The 26,154-nt window shown below is 37.5% G+C and overlaps 1 protein-coding gene across 1 annotated transcript in view; it reads left to right on the forward strand.

Annotated features, from left to right (window-relative positions):
• The window catches only part of ST18 (ST18 C2H2C-type zinc finger transcription factor), a 74,649-nt gene that overhangs the window by 23,915 nt on the left and 24,580 nt on the right, over window positions 1-26,154 (forward strand). The window contains exons 4-11 of the mRNA XM_005517168.3: window positions 353-543; window positions 4,787-5,584; window positions 8,326-8,460; window positions 10,170-10,260; window positions 11,731-11,835; window positions 12,960-13,165; window positions 16,321-16,532; window positions 25,043-25,288. Coding sequence (XP_005517225.2) covers window positions 353-543; window positions 4,787-5,584; window positions 8,326-8,460; window positions 10,170-10,260; window positions 11,731-11,835; window positions 12,960-13,165; window positions 16,321-16,532; window positions 25,043-25,288 — 1,984 coding nt within the window. The remainder of the gene's footprint in view (window positions 1-352; window positions 544-4,786; window positions 5,585-8,325; window positions 8,461-10,169; window positions 10,261-11,730; window positions 11,836-12,959; window positions 13,166-16,320; window positions 16,533-25,042; window positions 25,289-26,154) is intronic.

The raw sequence follows: 26,154 nt of genomic DNA on the forward strand, positions 1-26,154 counted from the left end.
TATAATTTTCCCTTGAGATGTTTTCATGGATTATCAACACAGGTTACAGTTTTGTTTATCCTTTCCTTAAGGCTTTTGGGTTATGGATTTTTTTTGGTTTTGTCTTCCCCATCCCCCCAAAAGATTTTGACAATGAAAAGAAACAGGACTTTCCTGTGACCTGGACTTTCAGTACCTGAGCTAAAATTAAATATCCACTAGACAAAATTTGCTGAAGCTGCAAGTGATTTAGCATTTTGTCAATTCTCACTTTTATACTTAGAATTAAACTATAGGATGGTGCTATTTTAAAAAACAATTTGCTCCTCACTTCTCCCACTTTTTCTCTGTCCCTGCAAATTGATCATTGCAGTGCCTACAAATGTTCCATGGCTAAGAAGAGAAAAGCTGAAGATCAGATATCAGGCGTTCCTGTCAACAAAAGGAAGTCCCTGTTAATGAAACCCCGCCACTACAGCCCCAGCTTGGAATGCAAAGAAGAAAATGAAGACAGGCCGGAGTTACAGGAGGATATCAGTGTCCTTGAGAGAGGCTCAGCTCCAGGTAGTCGCTTGAACTCCACTTGAACTCGAATTCCATAGGAAGGGAGATAAAAACCAGTGTTTTGTAACAGGATGCAAGATATGTTTGACTTCTAAGGAGTTGGAGTGGTGCTTTTCTGTCCAGATTTAACCATCAAACTTCCATTTATTTTGTACAATAACTTCTCCTGGGGTCTAGTAAATGCTTTGTAGGTCACACAGAGAGAACTACCACAGCAGGTCAGATATGGAGCAACATCTGCCTCTCCACTACCTCTGTCAAAGCTTGAGCCCACCACCATCCCACGCATTTCTGAAGAGCAGATTTTCACTGGAATATACAAGGCTCTTAGGAGGGAAAAATAATGCTTAGCAAAACATTGTTGACTTTAACATTTAGCAAAGCAATTTCATGCGTGTGACTGCTGTGTGCGTTCTGCTTAACGCGATTATTAGACTCAGCACTTTCATACTTGTTATTCCAACACTGGTAAGCCAAACACATCCAACAATTTATAGCAGCTTCTACAATGTGTATGCTGGAAAATATGGACAAGGATGGGGGACAAGATATGGCTATAGCATGTTTTGATTACTCTTTCTTTCTGATACATTTTTAATATATATCCAAGTTGAACAAAAAGTCTCAAACCAAATTGTTTTGCACATATTTGTTTAAGAAGTCCTGCCAAAATAGTTGATCAGACAGGTGAGAGGATATCAATGGATCAGCAGTCACCTGCACAAAGCAAATGTTAAAATAGAAGGAATGTGATCTGGAAATGGGAAATTAGTAATCATAGATAACATGCAAGCTGAATGAAATTAAATGTCACTCAGTTGCTGGTTGCTATTGGAATTAAAAGATAAATTATTTTCTACTTAGTTTCTTTTTATCAAACGTTCTTGAAGGATAGGGTGGGGTATATAATCTAGGGTTCCTTTACTACAACAGACTGGACCTAGGTGGTCTCTCAAGGTCTCTTCCAGCCTGGGCTGTCCTCTTATTTTATGATGAACTGAGATTAGTTATTTGTGTATTTGTGCAGTCTAAATTGAACTCCCTTAAAGCAAAAAAAACTGCACAAATTTTATACATATGGTTACTATAAAATACACAGAAGAGGAAGAAGAATGTCTTTCAGATTAAAGACTCAAATCCTGATTCTAGCAAAATCAGTGGAGGTCTTTGTCACATTCATATAACAGCAAAGTTTTCAGTCATCTGTCACCTGTAAATCTTCTAGGAGGAGATTTTTCTGAAAGTCTGCATCCCATTGCTGTGGAAGCCTAGAAGGTAGCTCCATCTTCAAACAGAACATTAATTAGCAAGGTGATACACAATGTCTCTGTCTTTTGGGTGACATTTTTAAGAAAAATTAATCAGGGAAAATATCCCATACCTCTCAGTGCCTGCTCAGGCTTCAGGGAATATTTTTAGCTCCTAACACTAGAAGGGAATCTGTTGGAGTGAGAGTTCCTGTACGGCTCTTGTCATGGGATTTTGTTATTGTTTCAACATTTTTATTTTAGATATTTGGATTTTAGCTAATTTTTTTGTGTTGAATCAGCCTGGCTCCTGACCATCCAGAGTTGCACTCAGTGATGTCTTTTTGCTCCCCCTTTTTCTGTCCTCTGCACATCTTGAAGAACGTGATGAGAGAAAATTACTATGACGGGTGTAAAGGTAGACTTTGTGTCATATACAGACAAACCTAAGTTATTAAAATTCTTTAAGTTCCCATTTTAGAAAGGGGCAAGTGCTGGGCCAAATCTATTGATTAGAAAGCAGGGAAACCATGCCCTTCAGTCAAAACAAAAAATCCCCCTTGATTTCAAAAAGATTTGTTAGACATCAGTAGGATATATTCCAACCTACTTGTGTCAGTGATGATACAACCTACATCTTTTGCATTAATTTTACCAGCTACAAAACAAGTTTCAGTGAAAACACACAATGGGTGTGGGTATGTAGGTTTACTTGGGATTTCTTAGTGTAATATTGCTCACCTTATTATGGACTCATGATCTTTTTCAGTTGATCAGTTAATGATTCTGTTCATGGATTGATGCAACTGTAAACTAAGCTGAGTTTTGATTATTTTAAAAATAAATTTACAGCATGTAGATGTAAAAAGCAAAGCTGGGACAGCTGAATCATTAAAATTGATTAAACAACAAATTTTTAAACTTTGTTTTAAAAATTGCTGATTATTTAAGGAACAATTTTTTTTTTTATCATCAACTTCTATTTTTTTCATCTTTCAAACATAAGAATAACTGAAAAACCTTTTACCATTGAGCATTTTGTTTGGTTTTTTTTCTTTTGATGGGTGGGAGATTTCTTTTAAGATAGATCTTGTTACTTTTTGAAATTTCCCACTGATGGGATTCTGTTATTTTCCAAATGGCAGAAGAGCAAATAACGGAAATCCATTTGACTAAAGTTAGTTATAGAGCCAAATCATCATTCTTACTTGCTGAGATGTGAAAAGATGGCAGACTTTATTCAGAATACATGCAATGTGTGTGGTACTAGACCAGCTGCTAAAAAGTTACAGACACTTCTTTAAATACAACTTTATGCATGCAGTGCACAAGGCCACCTCTGCCTGCATGAGTCCAATTTTCTGAAGAAGAATAAGAATTAATCAATATTTTCTTTTAACATATAACAAACAGTTGAACCAAACAATTATGTAAACTGGAAATGACCCAAAATGCTAACAGTTTGGCAGCAGTAAAGTGAAATGCATTGTGGTGCACATGTGCATTTTTGTCCCCCTTTTCCCCTCCACAATAATCTGCACTTAATAGGAATATTTTAAACTATGTAGCTAAGCAACAGAGGTAATTGTTGCTTTCTAGAGCTTTTGTTAGGCACTCTAACACAGCCCAAATATGCATAATTAGGTATAATGTCTATAAATCATTATTGTACACATGTGGGTAGTTAAGTGGATTGAGAGAATAGTTCAATGAATTGGACATATTCACTGAAAATGCTTTTTATTTGTTTTCTGTAGTTCATAATACTTTAAAATTATCATAACCCTTTACACTTTCTCTTAATAGCTCACTGTGTTATTGAGAGAAACTCCATTTGCATTTTAGGCTATGCTTAATTTATTATTTAAACCTGGAGTTCTTCTGTTTCAGGAAAGGACAGACACATCTTATGAAATAGTCTATGCTTGTTTATTCATCCTCCTTCCTAGGAAGTAAAATGTTAAATTTTTCAGTTTATGTTGAATAGATCCCAACAAAAGAATGTACCCTATAATCAGCATTATTGAAGGGGCTAGTGTTGTGACTAAATTCTTCCCTTCATCCAAAAATGCTTTTAGTTACTATGGCAATATTTACTTGATCCTGGCAAAACCAGTGTTGATTTTAGAGAGATAATTACCAGAAAGGAAGATGATGGAGATGTATTTTTGAGTGTCCTTGTCGGAGGAAATGTTTATAAAAAATTAAATGAGATACAAAAGGCATATTGTCTTCCACACTGACAACCTCTCCTACATGCAGCCTTTATTACCTGCTGGCTGCTGCTTTTCTTCTGAAGAAAGATGTTTATAAAGACAGGATTCACTTCAGTGGTGTCTTTAACAAGTCCTTTATGAGTCTGTACATAACAACCATTTCTGTTTGCCTGTGCATGACCTGATCTATCACTTAGTGTGGCAATTTCAATGGTGACCAGGAGCTTGCCCTTTGTGAAGTATTGAGGATTTTTCCATCAAGGTTTTTCATGGGATCCAGGGTGACTGGGAAAGTAATTAGGGTTTATTTTGAGAAAATATTTGGGAATCTTAGATGAAATAAAAGTGAAAATAGATCAAAGGAATTTTAAAATGTGTTTGTGTGCTTGTATATACATATATATATATATATATATATATACACATATTATATAGATTACATGCATATATGTAATATCAATGTTTGGCACATTATATTTATGCACATGTGTGTGTGTGTATGATCTAAGAAAATATATTTTTTCACCACCAGTGAGAAATGGGGGATGTAATTTTTTCTCATATAGTGCTGGAACTGTAATATATATATAGTCTTAGAAGAGTTTTTCATCATTCTACATGCAGACATTTCAAACAGATCCTTGGTGTGAATTCAATCATTTCAGAGTACCTTTCTGAGTAATGAAACAACAATTGGTAAGTCAGTATCTTCATGTCACTTCTACAAGACACAAAAATTAGTCATTCTTATATATTTCTCTTGCTTTTTTTCTTGTACAGAGGAGAGTACTCCAAAATCATCTGAGGAAAGCCCTCATTTGGCTGGGCAAGAAAATTCTAGTCAAAGAAAAGACAACTACTCCAGCTACCAAGATGCCGTCACCAAATCTTTGATGAGCATGGGAAAAGTAGTAAAAGAGGCACCCAGTCAAACAGTGGCAGAAAATCTAAATGATAGTGGAATTCAATCTTTAAAAACAGAAAGTGATGACACTGATGAATGTTACCTGATTAGCTCAGCTGAAGGAAAGGAAAAGACTGCTATTTCTGACCCAAAATACTGTTCATCTGAGGAAAATGAAAGTAACTCTGAAATTATGGACAACGAGTGGGATAGCTCTTCAAATTTCTCAGAAGAAACAAGTGTAAAGCCCCATGTAACTCAGAAATATATTGTAGAGTGTAATCAGCCCAGTATCCTGGAAGTTCCAGAAATTAAGAAGGAAGAGGTCGAATATGGTCCTTGTGAAACACTCTGTGACTCAGAAACAGAGCTAAGAGCACCCCAGGAGCCTCACTCTGATCCTTTCGAGAAGAGAATTCAGAATCTCTTCCCTGAAAGTGAGGAAGATGACAATGAGTGCCTGTCAGAAACCACAGACGTGTCAGTTGAGCTGGACAAAACAAAAGGGAACTTGAGTTTGCTAGAGCAAGCAATCGCTCTGCAGGCAGAGCAAGGGCATGTGTTTCACAGCACCTACAAGGAACTGGATAGGTTTCTTCTGGAGCATCTAGCAGGGGAAAGGAGACAAACCAAAGTTATTGACATTGGTGGGAGACAGATATTTAGCAGCAAACGTAAGGAAGTATTTTTGGCTCTTCTTGCTGGCTTAAGCATTTGTCCTGTGACTGATAGAGGATTCTGAGCTGGGTTTTATAGCAACAGTAAAGAATCTGGAATTTAGCTGGTAATTTTGTTAATTATGTACCTTCACACTAGTGCCTCACATCTAACCAGGTTAAACGCTAGGTACTTGGCTTCCTGCCAAACTGCTGTGTGAAATGATCAGTAATGGGTACTAAAAGGCCTGTGTAGCTGGCACTGGCATTCCTTCTCCTCCTTTTCCTCCTCCTCTGCTTCCTCCTCTGTAGGGTGCTAATACAAACCTTCAAAGTTTCAGCAGACAAAAGACAAGGCATTTAAACAGTGCTCAAGGGCAAGTTTAGGGTGAAAGATTGGCCTCTCCCAAAAATACTACCTAATTCCTAAGCCATGTGTTTTCTGAGTTCAGTCTACTTCAGGTATCAATCAATGTTACATTTTGCTACATCCAGCACTTCTGAGCCCCTAAAGTGTAAGCCATGCTCTTCTGCCTCATTTGCCATCAAGAGAAATACCAGTAAATTCCAAAATTTTATTTTTTCTGAGGGCTTGTGGTATCCTACAAACCAGTAAGAACGTCACACAATTTTCAGCACTTAATCAGGCTTCCAGAAGTGAAGATTTAAAAGATTTGGGTTTGATCTATAAACTGGGCTGTCTTGTATGAAACTCCTCAATTGAGGATAATTACAGAACATCAAGAGATGTCATTTTATAAGCACACTCCCTTCTGTAGTAAGTAACAATACATTCATCTGTCCTTTGACTTTTCCTTTTGGCCTTCCAAACATCCCGAGGTCACTCTAGCATTGATGCAATTTCTGCTTTTGATAAATGATTTACTTTGGTATTTCTGATGTAACTTGCCAGTAGTCCCTGTGGACACTGCAAATATTATAGTAATTTACTTATCTAAAGCATTTTGTATGAAAGAGAACTGACAGACATTTTTAGGAGCTGCAACTATAAAATATTTCCTGCAGTATTTGGGAAGAAAATGCAGACATCTAATTTTTGTGTCTCAAGCAGCGTTTTCATTAGCATGTCTTAAGCTGCGCATGCATGATAGTTATCTACCTTTTATTAAGCTACATGAACCTTTATTTGCTCAGATGACTTTATGCAGAACTTTATAGATACATTTTTCCTACCCTGACAGCAGCTGTGTTCACCAGGCTCACATTGTGACTTTCTCACAGCACACATAGGACAAAGCAGTGATGTAAGAATGCAGAATTTATCCTTTCCTGATTTACCTGATATTATAATTAGCTGTGGTTTCCAGGTGAGTGCAGAGGTAACACCCATGGAGAAACACACCAAGCTCTGTTTGGGTTGTATAAGCATCATGTGACTGTAGTCAGTGTTGTATTGGGCATGTGATTTTGCCATTATATAACTACCTGGGTTTTATTTCTAAAATACCATTAATAAATACCATCAGCTCTTAATTTTCATTCCTGGATGCTAGATGAGAAAAATACCTCTTTCATGATAAACCTTTCCAATTACCTGAGGAAACACTAAATCATGTTTCAGGGTCCCTCTTTATTTTCTGTTCACTATTGCAGCACTTCCCATTTGCAGTGGTTCTAAAAAACATGTGGTCTCCTGACGGTGCTGAGTCTATTTTCTTTCATCCTTATTTATTTATTTATACTTTTCTAATCTAAAAACTTGCCAGGAAGTTTAACCCTCAGCTGACTCTGGTGATTCTATCCCTAAGCACTTCCCACCTCATGGTCCAGAAAAATGAGCTAGAAGGCGGCAGCTCCCTGTGCTGGCTGCAGCTGTTTTCTCCCTCAGCACCAAATGCTGTTGGCAGCCAATCACAGATGGAGCTAAAACCATCCTCAGCAATTTATGCGGCCACTTCCTTCAGATTTCTCACAAGAGAATTTCTGGACCAGAAATCACTCCTTTCTCGCCCAGACTTTTGATCCTGCATTGGAAATCAAATAAAGGTTTTCTGACCAGCGCTTCTTGCACAATTCTAGGCGCTTGAAACAGAAACTGGGAATGCACTGTGGCCATTACAGAGTGGTAGCTGTAGGGCTGGGCTGAGACCTTGCCTTTGAAAGGGTATCGGCTGCTCCATGTTTTCAGTGTCTTTGTGGGCTGCTCCACAAAGCAGCACTGCCATGTGTACCAGAGGGAGCTGCTTGCCTTGCCTCTCAAATGTAAAGTGGCATGTATTCAGTTTCCTAACAAAGAACCTACAGCCCAGAGATCTGTGATATTTAAGGAATGGCTTCTGGTTGAAATGCTTTTTGTTTGTTTGTTTATTTGTTTCACACCTCAGCTTTTATTTGGTTGTCCCAGCTTCCTGGAGTCTGACATTAACAGAGCAAAAGATTGTTTCTTCTTTTTTTTTTATTCCTTTATAGATCTTGCTGTTGGCTCATGCTGCCAGTTTTCTGGCTTATTGGATTGTGGCTTCTGTCCTGCTTGAGGCTCTGAATGGAATAAATGACACTGCAATCCTAAAGCTATATAGTTTAGCACATAAATGGCATATTGGGAGAGGGAAATCATTGTTTAAAGGACACAGTGTGAAAACCTGAGGTGATGTTTCAGTTGCATACATCCCTTTTAAAACTTCAGACAGTAATTAAATCTGAAGTATATAACAGAAAATATCACACTGCTAGGATCACTCAGCTGAGTGCATACAGGGGCTAAACCCAAACAAAATCTTTATCTGATTTCTCTGCAGATTCACCCAGGCCTGAAAAGAGAGAAACCAAATGCCCCATCCCAGGATGTGATGGCACAGGGCACGTGACTGGGCTGTACCCTCACCACCGCAGTCTCTCAGGCTGTCCACATAAAGTTAGAGTGCCACTAGAAAGTGAGTATCATCACCCTGCAGTTCAGAATAACAACTGGATCTGTCTCAGTGTTGTGGGTAGTGCGTGCTTGTGCTGGAGAATTCCCTTATTTCTGCATGAGATTGCAGGATGAGACTGGGCAAGAAGCCATCACACCTTCTTTGCCCTCCAGCTCACAGTCACAGTCCTGCTTCCCACACTTGACAGCTCAAGTTCTCCTCAGCAGCATTGGTACAAACAGCAGAAGGCTCCTTAGGTAGCCTGGGAAGAACAAGATCAGACAGCCCAGCCCCACGCTGCCAGCAGACCTGCATGCTGTAGTCCCATGACCCCTCAAGATGCTGCTCGCTCACACCTTTGCTAAGGCACAGACATCACATGCTTGGTTTGGAGCTGTGGTCCCATTTGCCGCAGTCACACACAGAGGCTGCTGGTTTTCATTGCCAACAGATGAGAGGCCTGGGCATGCTTATGCAGAGATATTTCCAGTATCCCCCTTACTGCTGAGCTCAAAAAGGTTATTTCCATCAGTACATCCCAGCGCTGGTCCACAGCAGGTCCCTGTCTTGTGACAGTATCACACTAACCCTTTTATGCCCGACCTAGCCTGAATCTCCCTGCTTATATCTAACTGTGCTGCTCTAATTGCATTGGTTTGTGTGTGTAATCCTAAACATGGGGCAATGAAATGCTGTGTAATAAGGAAAAGCTTCATGTGAAACTATCCACTTAAACAACCTAGTTAGTCAGATTGTACTTTGTGGTGGTATGCATAACAACAAATTAAAGGGATATTTGCACTTTACCAAAATCCTCTTTCCAACTGTAGCTCTCCCTTTTTTAAAATCTGGTACTAAACTGTATTTATGGAAACATCTGCTGAATTAAGCAGACTGCATTTGGAAGGCCTTAGCAACATTAACTTCCTAAAAACTTAAAATTAACAAGTCCTCATTAATTATCACATTTCCAATTAGATGTGCTCTGTCCTGATGGGGAGAAAAAAAAAGAAGGAAAAAAGAAAAAGGTTAGAATTTAGTTCCTGGCAAACCTGTGGGCTGAACAGAGAGTCTTTGTGAAACGCTATGGCCCAAAGATGTATAATGTTCACACAAACATATCTGTGTTTCAGCAAAGGTGATCCACACCCAAGGGCATAAGAAATGTACAGGCAAGAAGTTGTAATTGCTACTAAGAGTGTAAACTGATGCTTGGAACCGTTCCTGATTGGTCCAAGGTAGTTTCAGAGCAGCTCAGATGACCAGAAGGTGTAAAGTTCGAAGGGACATGCTCAAAGTATCTGATAAAATGTATAAACAGCCTTCCTGTACTTGAGAGCTTTCCTTCCCTGGGACACAAAGGGACTGTAGCTCCATCTAACATGGGCTGTGTGGCCCAGGGCTCCTCTATCACCTGTCTTTTCCAGTGTTAGTGGTGTATAAAGGGCTTAATGATTTAATATCTTTGCTGACTTCCACTTATGTTCTTTTAAAGTCTGTATAAACAATTTTGTGCGTGTGGAAAGCCACACCACAGTAATATAGAAATAAACTGGTTTATGCTGGAGGCACCATGGTTACTGTGTTGTAGGTTTCTCCTCTTCTTTTTTGCTAAAAATGTGAAAGAATTGAGAATCTGAGTTCAAAGAGGTTATATTCATTTTTTTAAAGACTTGTTTTTTTTAATTGATCCATTTTACTATCAACTTTTTTTTTTTATTTCTGTATAGTTCTTGCCATGCATGAAAATGTTTTAAAGTGCCCTACCCCAGGATGCACTGGAAGAGGACATGTCAACAGCAATCGCAACACGCACCGAAGGTAGATCAGAAAAATTCCCGTCCACTTAAAACCTAACACGTACTCGGGAGTAAATTGATAGGCACACCTTGGAATTAGATGCTATGCACTACACTGAAGAGTGCCTATGAACTGCAAGGGCAGCCTGTATTATTTATAACCAAATAATTGTGTTTAATTCCATTATATTAAAAAATGGCTGCAGCACAGAGGATGGCAAATTCCACTAGTATTTAAAGCTACAATTCAATCACAGTCCTCACATTGAAAAATCATCATGTACAAGGGGAAAGAATGAAAAACACATTATTACTGCTACAATTGGAAAACCCAATGGAAACCAAAACTCATTTGTTTTGCACCACTACATGCTAGTTGTTGACAGGAACTTCCAATCAAGGCACATTCCCTTTTAACCAAATAGAAAACTTTAAGCTAACTATTTTGAAATCTGTTTAGAAGCTCCACTTATTACCCTCAGGAATGCCACCTTCCTGCCTGGAACCCTCCTGTCTATTTAATTTGGTGCCTGCAGGGAGGAAGTAAAATTGAGAAAAGACTTCCAGACAGGCAGCTGGGGAATCACAGCTGGACTGCAGGTGAGGCAGAGAGTCAACACACTCTGTCTTTAGCAAGCTATTGCTGTCAGCACAGCTCTTTTCAGTACTGCTTTCTGCTGCTTCTGGGAAAATATGTCAGTCTTAAAACTGAACCTGGGATATGAGAATTTAAAAAAAAACAACTTTCTTTGTTGATCTGAATTTTTGTGAGATTTTGGGGTTTTTTTGTTTATTGATTGATTTGTTACTACATAGTACCCCAAAATTGAGGTTTATCATACTGTATTTTAATACTAGAAATAGTAAGTCAGTCTTTACCAGTCATATGACAAGTTTGTCTGCAAGAACATTTAAGGCACAAGCAGATATATTTTCTTTGTTTTTCCTGTTTCCAATGCCCAGTTATCTTTGAAGCACATCAGCTGTATCATGAGCAACCCATGAATAGGATAAGAAAACATGTCCTAATCTAATAAAACAAACAGGAAAATATAAGCTAGCACAACTTGAAATGACAAAATGTGTTCTTTGGTAACAGTCTCTCATATATCCCTGCATTTTTTTTCCCAAATTCACTTTCCTTTTAATCAGCAGGAGGCTTATATGCATGGTTTAGCTGATAAAGTAAATGTCATTTGTCAAAAAATTTACTAGTGACTTGCCAGACACAAAACATCAAAGCTGAACTGTGGAAAACTCCTACATGATTCAGTTTCCAGATATATCACCTAAAATACACAGATTTCACAGTTTTGCATTAAGGATTGAAAAACAGATGAATCTGGGCTATAACAGCAGCAGTTCCCTTAGATGCACAGACCATCAAAGTCACTGGTTTCCATAGAAAAACAGCACACATCTCCTTTGCTCAAAAATTAATTTCAATGTTTTTTTCTTGCTGTTTCTGTTCTTCACCTTTGCTTTCCAACAGCCTTTCTGGTTGTCCAATTGCTGCAGCTGAAAAGCTGGCAATGTCCCAGGAAAAGAGCCAGCTCGAGTCTCAAAAAGCTGGACAGTGCCATGATCAGACTCACAGGTAGGAACCATCACAAACCAGTTTCTCCAACAAACAAACTCTTATTTATGCACAAACTCTATTGATTGGTCCTCAGATCTTTCACCCACTTCAGATTTCAGCTTTGGTGAAACTGAAATCTTTCAGTTTTCCATTATGAACCTCTGCAAAACTATCTGATTCTCAAAACATACCACCATCTTTCTGTTGGTTGTTGTGCACGTGGCTGACATAGACAAAAGACGTATCTTTGGATAAGCAATCAAATATATCCCATTAAATCTTACTTTCACACAAGTAACCTGATCAGAGCAATTCATAGAATATCTGTATTTTTAGTTTATTGGTTTAATTACTTTAATTTATTTTTTATACAATGATATAAAAAAGGAGAAACACTTTTTATTGCAATTGTATTTTGTTTGAGTTATATGGACCCTACAGACATGCATAATTTGCACATCATTGGCACCACGACCATTACAACCTATTACATTCAGGTCTATTTGGGGACACTTTAATTTGTGGATTATTGACATGATCAGCTCTAATGGTTCCTTCAGAGCCATTACAGAATATTATGTCCATGTGTCTGCCAACCGCACGTGCCTTAACTCTACGTATGAAAAGTCCTAAGGAAATTACTAAAGACAAGTAGTTACTGAACATTGACTAAATGGAATAACACAGCATAAATCATTTGTTCCTACCAAATAGCACAAGCAATTATTTCAGATCATCTTATATTATATTTATACCATACTCATTCACAGTAAAGTGAGAACAATACTGATCCAAAAACCCTAAAATGTAGAAAAAAATCCAGATAAATTTTTAGAACTAAAGGAAGTGGTAATATAGCAGCAAATCAGTAACTTCCTTGTAAATATCTCAAACTACTACTAAAGAATACTGCATTTTTTAATGTCCTCATCTTTTACTTTGTGAAGTGGTCAAAGTTCTTTTTGACTACTAGTCAGCCACCATGTTTATGTTGTTTATTTCTCGTATACCCACCAGTAAGTTTTGCATACGATGATAGCACACTTTTGGATTATGAGATGCAATCATATCCTATTTTTCAAGACAAGGTTATTTAAAGACATTCTTGTGTTGCTCCTTCATTCTTTTCCTCCTCTCTGCAGGACAAATTTAGCAAAGCAGCCTGAGGTATCTCAGTACAGTTACAGAACTTCACAGCCAGTCACTTCCTCCAGAGGCACCCTGGTGAAAGAACAGGAGAAGTTTGGGAAAGTCCCATTTGATTATGCCAGTTTTGATGCACAAGTCTTTGGCAAACGCACAACAGCACCTGTGTCACAAGGTCAAAAAACACCTCAGTTTCTTGAATGTAAGCTCAAAATTCAATTTTCTCTTGAAAAAGGGGGAAAATATCAATGATTTTTTTTTCCATTTTGCTTGTTGTGCTTTCAAACTTCTAGAATTCTAAAAAGGTCTGTAGAAACCATCTTTAATCACTTGTGTCTATAATGTAAAATAGAATTACTAATTTGCAAAATATGGAATTTTAAAACACTAAACACTAAATATCATCACTACAAAGTTTACTTTTTTGATGTTTCTCTTAAAAGCAGTTATCAGTAGAAAAGAGGAATAAAAAGTAATGCTTAATGTTTTACTCATTACCTTCTTCCTTGATTAAATTGTGATATCTTTATGGGATAGATGAGAAGTCCCATGGAATGTGTCTGAAGATGTAATGAGCTGTAGTACAAAGAAATACAAGTTAGGTTTCAGAGGTACTTCAGGTATCATTTAGATGAATTTATACAGGTATTATTCCCTTTAGATGAGCATGTGCCCAGCTACATTAATTCCAGGCCTGGGCTGAATTTGTTTTGGTATCTCGTATTTCTGTACTAAATCATATTTGTAGAGCAGTCATATCCAGTGCATGAAGTTGCTATCAAGATTCCTCTTCTTGCATCATTTACAGATTTCCTGAGGTACTACTCTGTACAAATGAGATACCACAGTGTGAACACTGATGGTTTATTGCAGATGGGAAACATCGACAATGTTCTGCCATTGTATTGATGATTATAAAATACACTTCAGTTTAAAGAACAAATGATTCTGTTGTCATGAGGGAAATGGAAAAGAAGTGTTTCATTGCACCAAAACTGGATTCAGAAGAAAATAGTTCCAGAGAAATGTGAAAAAAGGCTTTTTATTTGGCCTTTTTTCTTTTGTTTTGTTAGTGATATAAAGACTAGTAAAGGAAAATAAAACGGGAAAACAAATTTTGTCCCACTTACTCCAACAAAGAGGAACATTCATAGTAAGGTGAACAGAAAAGCAAAAAAAAACTTTGTTAATGAATAAATTTATATATAAGTTAATGATAATATACATCTAATATGATAAAATATTATACATGTTTTATATATTTATAAAATTTTGTGTATTTTTATATTCATTTGTGTATGTGCCTGAGTACACAAATACATACATGTATATTTGTAGGTATCTGTTTTTTGTGTATATATATATAAATGCTCTATTTAAAATTGCAAATGAAAAGTAGATATTTATCTGACCTGGAAAATAGGCTTGCTTAAATGAAAGCAAATATATGCATTGCCAGCTTCTTGGGTGGCAGATTTTCCAATTTTGTTTGTAAAATTGAATATTCCCTATTAGCTGTCTCTTTGCACAGATGTATATCTATTTCACAGGTTCATTTCAAGGAAAAAAAAGATTGAAATGTTTTTATACAAATGCAAAAACATATATATGCAATTTATGTATGAAGTATATCAGAACTGAAGTTTACAGCCTGTTGTTCTTGCAAAGATTGCAATGTGCAGCTATTATTTTAATGGAAAGGTGAAAGTAAAAGAGCTGGTGAGTGATTTAACTATTCAGGTATACAAAAGTTGGCAATAAGAAGCTGATGATGTAGTGATGGGTTCAGAGTCCTATGTAAATATGTAGCCAGACAAAAGCCCATCATTAGCCCTCTGTGGATTCTGCACTTGTAAACTTGTTTTTATTTTAACAAAACATACACCCTTTATAGCCTGGGGTGGCTCTTTGTTGGTTGGTCATTTTTATATTTTTTTTTTAAGGATAGGTAATGAAAAACACACTTTCTGGTCTTTAAACACAATTTAAATATCATTGTAGTAACTGTTAAAAATGTAAACTGTCTTGTTTGTGCTTGCAGCAGGGTAGATAAATCCTTCTTAATTTTCACTAGAAAAAGGGAGGACTGAATCATGAGGCTTTCATGTATTGCTCTACTGAGATGCCTCTAGTGCTTAGAGAAATGGAATATAGAATTCAGCTACAGTCAAAGCACATAAACAAGCATTTCTTTCAGAGCATCCCAAGTTTGAGGGAAGATGAGTCCTCCTATGCCTTGTGTAGCTCTTAGCATTAAAAAGCACTCAGCCAAAGCTCTACATCCAACGGGATCCAGAGCCTTGGGGCTCAGATCTTTAGGGAATGAGCAGATGGCCATACGCAGAAATGTTCTTGATGTATCTGGGTGTAGGCTGAGAAATTGGATTTTGCTTAGTTTATCTTTGTAGGACACTGTGAGGGCTGCAGACAAAAGAAGTGATTATTGCTTCTTTAGAGCTGAAATCATGGTGCTGTGTTCTCCCTGCAACAGTTTATGCCATCTCAAGCTCCAAAATCCAGAAGAGAGAGCAGAGTCCTCTCTAAGTGTTTTAGAGTAAGTGCTGCAGCTGAAGAAGAAAACAAAGAACCAAACACGCCACTTTTGTCTGTGAAAGTGCTTTTCTGTTCACCTGTTAGTATTTAATATTCAACTGACCTCCCTGGGCCTAATAAATCTGTGTATTATTCCAAATATAGCCAACAAAAGACTGTAAACCAAGATCATATGTATGTTCATTATTTTTAAAAATTGATTAAAGGATAGACTTAAATTTATAAATATTTCCACAAAATCAGTACTGAATACTCCTTAGAGGCAATGTTTTTATCTGATTTTTTCATTCGAGAGCCCGGTTTTGTGCTCCTTAGTCACATAAGCAGAGCTATTTAAATAACTGATTTATTCATCTAAGTAGAGTAAGCAGTGTTGTTTTAGCTAAGACTGGACAAGTCACTGCTGTTTTTTTGCACAATAGAGATTCAAGAGGAAGCCTTTATAAGAATACATTTACAATTGCATTTGTCCACTGGAGTGGTAATATCATGGTGGATACCACACTAACGCCTGGTCAGTCTTTTCTCGGACATCATTGGTTTTAATGCCTAAGTTAAGTCAAATATGAGTAAAAAATCTCAGAAGGTTTGTTGACAGATGTGTTTTTCTCAAGGAAAAATTAAATTATTGTGTTTCTGAAGCAATTTTTACTGTAAACCCTTGCTGGCAATAGCAAAAGGATTGTTTTAAATGTAATCTTTGAGTATTTTTTTTCTATGTATGAAATTGTAGTCTGAGAAGCAAAACTATTTAATGGGAAAAATTTCATACATGCGATTGCTAATCAAATCTCTCTTCAACAGCAAAGCATTTTTCAAATCCAGTGAAATTTTCTAATCGACTGCCTAGTGCTAGCGCCCACACACAGAGCCCTTGCCATGCCAACTCTTATAGCTACGGTCAATGTAGTGAAGACACCCACATAGCAGCAGCTGCTGCTATCCTGAACCTTTCCACCCGCTGCAGGGAAGCAGCAGAGATCCTCTCCAACAAACCACAGAGTCTGTCTGCCAAGGTAGGGTAGTCCAAGAACCTGGAGGGTGTGCTAGCTACTGAACTGTGCGAATAAACTGTCTTTCATGTTAGTGACTGCATTAAATCCCCCAAAAGGAGGCTTCTGTTTGCATGCTCTTTTGAGGAGAGGCAGAGAAAAAAAAAAAAAAAAAAATCAGCAATGCAGTGACCAGTTCTGATAAAACTAAATAAATAGGGGGAATTATGTTGTTAATTCTTTTCATAATTGAGCCCTAATTACAAGGGGGGAGTTTTCTGGGAGGAAAAAAAGAAAAAGGGTGTTTGAAATCCAGCAACAATCTGTGGTGGATAATGAGTAAGATCTGTTTTAAGAGGGAATTTTTCTCCCTCTGAAACCTGCCATTGGTGATCATTTTGGAGACTGATTTTTAAAAAAATACATAAAAATCATATGATTAATCAAGGGGATATTTTGCTAGCAGTGGAACAGAACTACCTATGGAGTCTGTTGTGTTTGGAGCCCTTAGCAGTTTGGCAAGATGGAGAGGGGGGAATAACAACTGACTTTGGTAAAATTCCCCTTTCTGCTGGCAAGAGAGGAGAATCAGGCCCACTGCGTTTGGAGATAGATAATTTGGGCAAGTCTGTCATAATGGAAAGCTGCCTAATTTTGTAGATGTTTGTGTGGCTCTCGTGTTTTGGTTCCTGCTCTGCGTTTCCTCACAGATCTTTATGATTTACAAATGGTGCTGTGTGAGCTATGAGCCTTATTTTCTGTGCCATTACATAGTATTATAATGCTGATGTAAACAGACAAGATTTTCTTCTGATGACAGTGGTGTGGGAGCACTGTTGTTTATTATTTGCATTAAAGTCACACATGTTCCACTGCAATGAAACTTTTGAAAGCTCTTTGTAGATGAGAGGGTGTCATTAAAAGAGCTTAAGGAGAAATCATTGGGGAGTGAAAGGAGGTGCATTTGTCAAAACAGAGCATAGCAGGTGTGCTTCTGCTGTGGGACTCTGACTCATGATGTTTGCTCTGAAAGACAGATGATCTGTTTTTGTGGAAGTCAGTGTCACTCTACCTTATCTCTCTGTTATCTGAGCCCCACAAGGCTCAGTGTGGTTAGATGTGTCTTCCACAGCTGTCGATCTACATTTTGGTTGAGGGTTTAGTCACCATTTCTAGGAGGTTAGCTATTATTTTTTGAGTGGAGCCATTCATTTTTCCATCAGCATAATACCTTGTTAGGTATCCTGAGCCTTGTGCCTTTGCAGAGTGGTATCCCCTACTCTGATGCTTTTGATTTCTACTTGTGTGTGAAGTTTTGGACATTAAAATCAATGCTGGGAGATGCCACAGGGTAAACTTTTTATAGTATGTCCACATGCATTCCCTGTAATTCATTATCTGTTCCAAAGACTGCTCATAGAACCTTTCCTAATGACAGATCCATCCTTGATATCTGCTGCAAAAAAGTCTTTAATAGAGACTTCTTCTAGTAGGGAAATGGAAACTGATGCCAATGGTTGGATTAAATTGCTGCAGCAGCCTTTGGCTGACCTCAGCAATAGACCTTTGTTGCCAGAGAAGAGCAGTAAAGGGACCAGGCATAACCCAAAGATTTTCTCCTATGTACCTGCTTTCACAGTTGCCAAATCATGGGGAAGGATTGAATGGAAGTGACCATAATAGTAACGATACAGAGGGGCACTTGGGGCACATAGCTTACTCCTTTTTCACAGCCAGGAATCTAGACTAAAAGAAAATCACCTGCCTACCTTGCTATCTGCCTGCCTCCAATTTTGCCAGACTTTCTGGAGGGCATACTGCTACAAAACATCTGACAGAAGAATCAGAATTAGCTTCTGGCCAAAACACAGACAAGTAAGCCTCAAACAGATTTGGTGTCCAAAAGTACACAAAACATATTTTTATTTGGTTCTGGATATTTATTACTTTGATCATACAGGATTCAAACAAAAAAATTGTGGAATTAAGTTGCCAGACTCTCTTCAATGAAGACACTTTCTAATTTTAAAATGTAAAACAATAAAATACTATTTATCAGTGTTTCCAAATTGTTCTGTGGCTCGTAGTGGCCACAAATGTAAATGCTTAATTGCTAGAATATCTTACAAATTTTTAGATTATTAAAAAACCCCACTTGAGACTTTATCTATATTTGAACTCAAATAATGCAATACATTACTACAGAGTTAATTATTTCCTTTTTCTACTCGACAGCACACACATTCAACAGGCTTGGAAATAACTGTGTGGAGTGGCTGTGTTCTGAGCCCCACAGTATCAAGCACCTCAGCCCTGCCCCTTGAAACACCCTTTTGTTCCTTTTTCTAAGAAAACCTGATTACCATCTTCCATAATTTAGCACATCAAATCTCCTGACTTGTAAAGGTGTTTGAGCATCACACAGCCTCCCAACAATCCAATCCTTGGTTCTTTACAGATGGGAGGCTGTGTGGTGGTAGAACAAGGATATGTGAGACTCCAGAAGATTTCCCAGGCTTGCTGGAAATACTTTGCCAGTAGCACAATTGTCAGAGATGCAAAAATATTGTGCTTCTAAGTTTTAAAAGCAGAATTTAAAGTTCAAACATTTAAAGTAGGTGGCATTTTCTTGTATTTGCTCAAGACATGCATATGTTGCCTTGCTTAAACAAGTGGGGAAAAAATCAAAATACTTTTTAGCACAAATGTGTTCCCAAGTATCTTTTTTTTCTTTTTTTTCCTCTTAAATTTTATTTCTTGACCCCCAAAGCATTGTCCCTCTCCTAGAAAGAGTTGGATGGTTTACCCTGAATATTCACCACTTTCCTGTGTATACACATAACATTTAAATGAAAAAGTAAATGTATTTTATAACATAGTTCCAAATTTCAATAATGGGTATTCAAATATGTGTCTCTCATTCTCTACATATCAGTTCAAAAAAGCCAAGAAAAGAGAAAGAGAAGTGTAGAAAGGATAGAAAAGTCACATTACACTTTAATAGTACCACTGGTGAGAAAAACTTCCAGAGAGACCTTATGTTCAAGGTGATCTGACAAATATCCCAAGTTTAAAAATAATAATTCAAAAATCAAGCCATTAAAATAATACATTTATTCTGAAATGAGCAGTAAAATGAATCTTAAACCTTCTCTATGAATTATGTATCAGTTGCATACAGAATAGTAAGATCATCAGATACCTTGATGATATAGTTTTCAAAATAATTAATGCCACATTAATGTTGCGCTGTCTGAGCCATTCAGCCTGGGACTGCAGAAACTTTTCCCCTGAATACAACCCCAAGCAGGCAATTCTCATGCAGACAGTACCCCAAGCCAGTCTCCTGGTTGTATCTGATTTTTCAGTTCATGTAGCTTCACTCAGCTCCCATTGAAGCCACCAGAAGGGCTCCCCTAGGAGGCTTAGCCTGCAGTTTCTAGCTCTGTGTAAGAATCCACATCATCATAACTTCCAGGGATCTCCCCTGTTTACAGCCCTCACCACACAAGTCTCAGTGAGGTAGCTGCAAGCAATAGTTTATCTGTATCCTCATCACTATTGCTTGCCAAACATTTTGTTGACTGTTTTGGTGTTTTTCCCACCTGTTTAGACAAAACGGCATATGCACACTATGCCTTGAAAGAAAACAACAACAACAAAATAAAATCACACTTCCTAAAAATGTTTAAATTCTGGTTTTGAACAAAATTGTGTCATCTCTCCCTTCTTGGATTTTGATGATGTTGAAAATTGCATCTATTATTTAAAAACTGTAGTTAGAACTCAGCATGTTAGTCAGGCAGTACTTTACTCCAAATACCTTAAAGCCTAAATACAGGATGACAAATCATCCAAGAGTATTACTAGGTACCATCCTGTAATACTGCTGTGTAAATTACTCTCTAAGCACTTTCCTGGCTAGCTTTTTTAATTTGTGAACTGCTCTGGGCTTAAATTGTGACTCCATTTTTCTCTCAGATGTTGTTGGGCTGTTAACAACTTTTCTCATTTTGACCCAAATTAATATTTTAATTTTCTGCAGAGGTACTCAATTGCTTAAGTCTAAGTGTGTAGAACTGAGGACCAGGTGCATGTGTTTTTGTTGGCTGTGAATAGAAAAGATTGTACTCTTTTGAATGGAGTTGTATTAAGAATATTATTCATACACATGGCAAGATATGAGTCTCATTTACTCCCAATACCAGAACTTAAGAGCTCTTTTGAGCTTTCCAAACCATGCTGAACTGCTAGGGGGAATGCAAAATCATTGATCATGTTGTTTCTTTGGACTTCCTTAGCATTAAGTTCCATGGTTGATGCCAACCAAAAAGTACATGAATTCCCTTATATATCATGACACAATCTCCCTGGTGTCACAGGTTTGAAATAAGATCCATGCAGACACAATAATTTACTCTTTCTGATCCAGCTGAGATAAAGCTTAACTTGTAATCATTACTGGAGGAGACACACTGGAGGGTATTAAATGTTATGAGTGATCAGATGGGCCAAAGGCATATGAAAAAATGCAGGAGAAATTTGGGACAAAAAACTAGCATCCTTTATTGTCCTAGCTGTGTAATTCAGTTCTAAGGATAGGACCTAATTAAGTATTAGAAAATATTCCCTAATATTTATGTCATAAAATAAACAAGACTAAAAAAGATTGACTTTATTGTACAAAGCAGTTGGAGAGTATACAAACCATTTCTTTCATTTTGGTTTACGTATTTATATTAGTCTTTATTTTTGGTAATAAAGTACTTTTTGTACCTTATTCTTTCCCTGAATAGCTACTGGAATAAAGAAAATGTCCTCTGATCATTTTTCTTTCAATTTTTATTCTGGAATCCCTTTACCAGCAACTAAAATGCTGTAAATGGCTGTAAAACATGAGGTGGGGGAATTTCCTGTTACTGATAAGGTAGTATGTAAGAAGTAACCTGAATTTAATTACTGTGTGTATCCTATCATGCTCATTGATTTCTCTTCATTGCTTCAGTGGATATTTTCCTGGCTTACACCAGTGTAAATGTAAATGTGAGTGAGATCAAAAATCAGGCTGCAAAGAATTTCACAGATTAAAACAAATATAAGTTAAGAAATAAAAAGATACACTTTCATCTTTGTTTTGCTTCCAGTTTTAAGGAATAATCAGAACAGTTTACATTGTTTTAGTTGCTTTATTTTAAATACGTCATGATAAATGGATAATATAGGCCTGTTCACACATGCACTAGAGTCACCAGCAATAAGATCTTGCCTTCAGTGAGGAGAACACAGCCTTTACAAGCCTGAGCTAAGCATAGTAAGTGCCATTTTCTGTCAGCATGTCAGAGCACTGCTTTAGCGTATTTTCCCATTTGCCATTTTTGTCTTCTTAGTTCCATTTAGAAATTAATGTAAAAATAAATGTGGTAAGGCAAGCAAAGGAGACATATTGAGAGGAGGGTGGGCTGGGAGTAGGAATGTAAACTGGAGCAATAACTCTGACTTCCCTCTTTTTGCTCTGCCATTTGGAGTTTGCTAGGAAGGCACCAAAGCAATAGCTCTTTTATACCACTCTGAGTAAAAAGACATGCTGTAAACGTGTGATCAGTCCTGCAGTGAGCAAAGAGGGATATTTTTCCCATGACTTTATTTAATTGTTGTGTGCATCTGTGAGCTCACTTAAACCCCATCTGCACGCTACTTCACAAACACACAACCCAGCCTTCCCTCATCGGAATTAGGTACGTGTTGGGCAGCCCAACTTTTACATGAATTTCAGGCAAGTGTTGAGAAAGCTCTAAACATCCATGTTAGTAAATGTTCTGCTTATCAGTCAGAGCTCCTCGTGGAAGCTATTGGTATCTGTTTCTTTGAGAGAATGATTTTCTGATATTATTCTATGTCAAGTTGCATCAAGAAGGGGGCCTTGATGGTTTTTGGCCCTTTTTGTTGTTGCTGTTGCCTTCTGAGTAGTTGATATTTTGTCAGTGACAGAGAATCTGCACTATTTATGGGTTTTGCACTATAAAACTACCGCAGCCCAGTCACATGGCTTCCTTTCCTAAGCCATCTGTCACAGAGGTCTGGAATTTTATGTGAATGTTGGTTGTGCAGACTTAACCCAAGTTTTTTTATTATGAAAAATGTCAGCAACTACAATATTTAGCATTTTACTTTACATTGGTCATTAAACTTGATTACTGTAGCTCTGTTTCATTGCTATAGTTACATATCTACTTTGAAGCCAAAAAACACTGGGGCGATCATGGCAGAGCTGTATTTTCAGATCCTGGAGTGTGTGCTTGGCACTGATATAGTTAATATCTTGGAATTTTGTAACTAAGGTTTATTAATGCTGGTAAAAAATGTATTTGATATTATACAGATGGCATAAGATGTTGTGGTTACTAAGTTATTATCCAGGATAAGCTGCACTGTCAAATTCAGGGCTTAAAACTATCACAGGAGATTAAACTATTTACTAAAAAGGGGCAGAAAGATATAACCAAAGCGTCTTAGTATGAACATATTAGAAGTGTATTTACTTCCCATAAATATAATAAAACATCTCTCTCTTTAAGCTGTATGATTGAAAATGTGAACTTGGCTATGTGGGAGAAGCATACATAAGAGATGCCTGAGTTTCTGAACCAGGGACAAGCAGATGGCTTGGTGGTGCTTCGGTCTAGGTGGGCATCTGTGTCAGACTCATGGATGCAAAAGGGAGTTGTGCTGGCTGAGTGAAGAGAGATTGTCAGGCCTTAAATTGTCATCTACCACCAATATATTGATATCTTTCTGATTCAGAAGATTTAATCAGTCACATTTTACCTTTAAATGAGTCATCACTGACAGTGGTAGAAGGCAAGGATGCATGAAGGAGGCTTGCATCCTTGGTCCAGCCAGCGTGGCCATGTCACACTTGCAGCACAGGGGAAGAACTCCTTGTTTCACCACAACTCTTAAGATCCTCAAGCAAGGACAGGTTTCACTGCCTTGTCTGTAGCAATTGAATGGTTGACTAATCATCATGCCCCAGCAATATTTAATGGGCAGAAAAAGAAAGGGACTCCTTCAGCCAATGTCTTTCTGAGGAAGAGGTCTAAGACAGACAGACAAATTTCCCCTTGGACATACCTGACTCTTTTCTATTAACAACACAATATCTAGATGATTCACTTACACTACGAGTTTCCTATTATATTACTCAAAGTAGGGAATCCTGGGTTATACCACTGTCTCCTACACAGAACCAAACATATCTACCCCAAATTCCCAAGTGTTATCCAAGCTTTGTGGTGATGCAAATTAAAAGTAGTAGTCATGACAGTAACAGGAAGACAATGAGCAGTGTTAATTACAATATTCTCTGTGTAGATATCTGACATCACTGTTTATCTCCATAGTCTTTGAATGTTTTCCACTTTATTCAGGAAAACATTAAACTAGACTACTGAGTAGTCCTCCAGAAGCCACATTTCATCTTTTTCCCTGCTTGCCTTCAGTAAACATTGGCAATAGCAAGGACTAGCCTTATATTCATCCCTATATAGAAAATATGTCAATATGCAGTGTAGCATATTAAGCATGAGTGAAAATTTGTTGTTTTGTAAGCTGCATTTTCAGCAGGTTTTTACCACTGCTAGAAGAGGAGTTGGTCCTCTTTTTCTGTGATCTGCATAAGGCAAAATAGTGACCTTTCCTTCCTTAGTTCTTGTACAGCCAAGCAGCATTTTCCCCTTTTTGTGAGCAGGAGAGCTTCTCCCAGACTGGAAAGAGAGGTTGGGTCTCTCCCCAGACTGCACACACCTCTGCAATTAGAGGCTGCTCTGGGCTGTGCTTCCCAGGAAGCAAAGGGTTTGTTGACTCAGGCAGAATGTCTCCATTAGGGAGAACCCCCTCAAGACCCTCCTGTACCTCCCAGTCTAGTGGTCTCAGTGCAGACCTGTGCTTTAGTGGCCTAGTCAAATTATGATAAATAATCATTTATCAGTACGCTATTTCAAGCGATGTAGAAAACGCTAGTGAAAATTTCTCCTACTGTGCTACTTTTAGATGTATTTCTTTCCCCCTCCTTCTCCCCCACCATGATGCAGATGTTGTAATGTTTCCAGGGTGTGGGGGGAAGGGAGGATATGTAATGGTAATGCTGTTGATGACCTAAACAATGCATTAATGCTTTTAACTGTGAATTGGGGTCATAGTTCTCTGTAAGAGTGAAAAGATCAAGAAGATTTAAAGCTAAACTTTTTTTAAATAAAACTAGATTTAGGGTGTATAGGTTATGGTTTAGTGGCATCTTATTTAAATTCCACTTACTATGTTTAAGCTGAGATGCAGGGATACCATTACTGAAGCTACTCTTAAGTCTGCCTAAGAGTTGGACATTAACTGACATAAATCGAAAAGCTGGGTTTAGATTCAGATGAATTTAAATAAAAGCGTGCATTTATATTTATCCTTTAAAAGCACCACATGGTTATTTTACAGCCTTCCCATGTCTGTATCTAAACATGTCTCTATTTCCTGTTGCATGTCAGGGAGCTGAGATAGAAGTGGATGAAAATGGCACACTGGATTTGAGCATGAAAAAGAATCGAAGCCAAGACAAAGTTATGCCTCTCACTTCTTCCAGCACAGCACTTCCCACTCCTTCCTCTTCTCCTTTCAAAGCAAGCAGCATCCTGGTAAATGCAGCCTTCTACCAGGCACTTTGTGAACAGGAAGGCTGGGACACACCAATCAACTACAGCAAGACCCATGGCAGGAAAGAAGAAGAAAAAGAGGTATTTTTTCAGTTTCTGAGTGACTTTTTCCTTTGCATGAGAGACCATATGATGGTCTTTAGGAGTTTAAAGATCTTTATGCAGTCTAAAGGGAATCAGTTTCCACAAATAGAAGCTTGTGAACATTGATCTGGTCACTTGGATGGGCTGTAAAAAACCCCATTACTCACTTAGAAAAATCTTGCTTTCAGACCCTACTTGTTAATGTCTGTAAGTCTCTAAGGTAAGGGAAACAAAGGTATCCATCATTAAAGTCTGCTTTTTAAATTTTGTTCCTAATGGATCAATCCTGTAACACAGATACTCAAAGAAAAGAAAAAAAAACAACAAAAACAAAATAAAAATAAAACAAGCAAATCAAATCAAATCAAATCAAATCAAGACAGTTTGTTCATGCTGAAATAAAAGACAATTTCTTCATACCAACTTTTCAGACTTCTAGAGAACTTAATATCTAAGCATTTAAACATGCTTAAAACCTTGCCTGTACTACTCTTTCACTGGAAAACTTTTTATTTTAAAGACTGCAAGAAATTTCTGCCACTGAGTTTTAGATCTCCAGTTTGCAACTTATGTGATAAATCTTCTAGAGTATCACTTCCAAATCAGTAATTGTCTTGTTTTTGTTTTTGTTTTTATTTTACTTTTTCATGTCTGTTTATCCTGTCTTGAAGACAAGGCAGCATAGTCTATTATGGCCTTTCTTTCTTATTCTTCTACTTTTCTGGCATCTTTGATTGTTTATTTCTTTTCTCTTGAGCCTGGATATGGATATGGGCTGCTTTCACTTTTCTTAAATCAGGAAGAGACCACCAGCTCTTTAAAAGGCTGATTAGATGAAAGCCTACATTACAGCCTTCAGAAAC

The sequence above is a fragment of the Pseudopodoces humilis genome, chromosome 1 (genome assembly GCF_049639895.1).
Source record: "Pseudopodoces humilis isolate 2021_Gansu_Grassland_sample_001 chromosome 1, ASM4963989v1, whole genome shotgun sequence".
Classification (NCBI taxonomy): Eukaryota; Metazoa; Chordata; class Aves; order Passeriformes; family Paridae; genus Pseudopodoces; species Pseudopodoces humilis.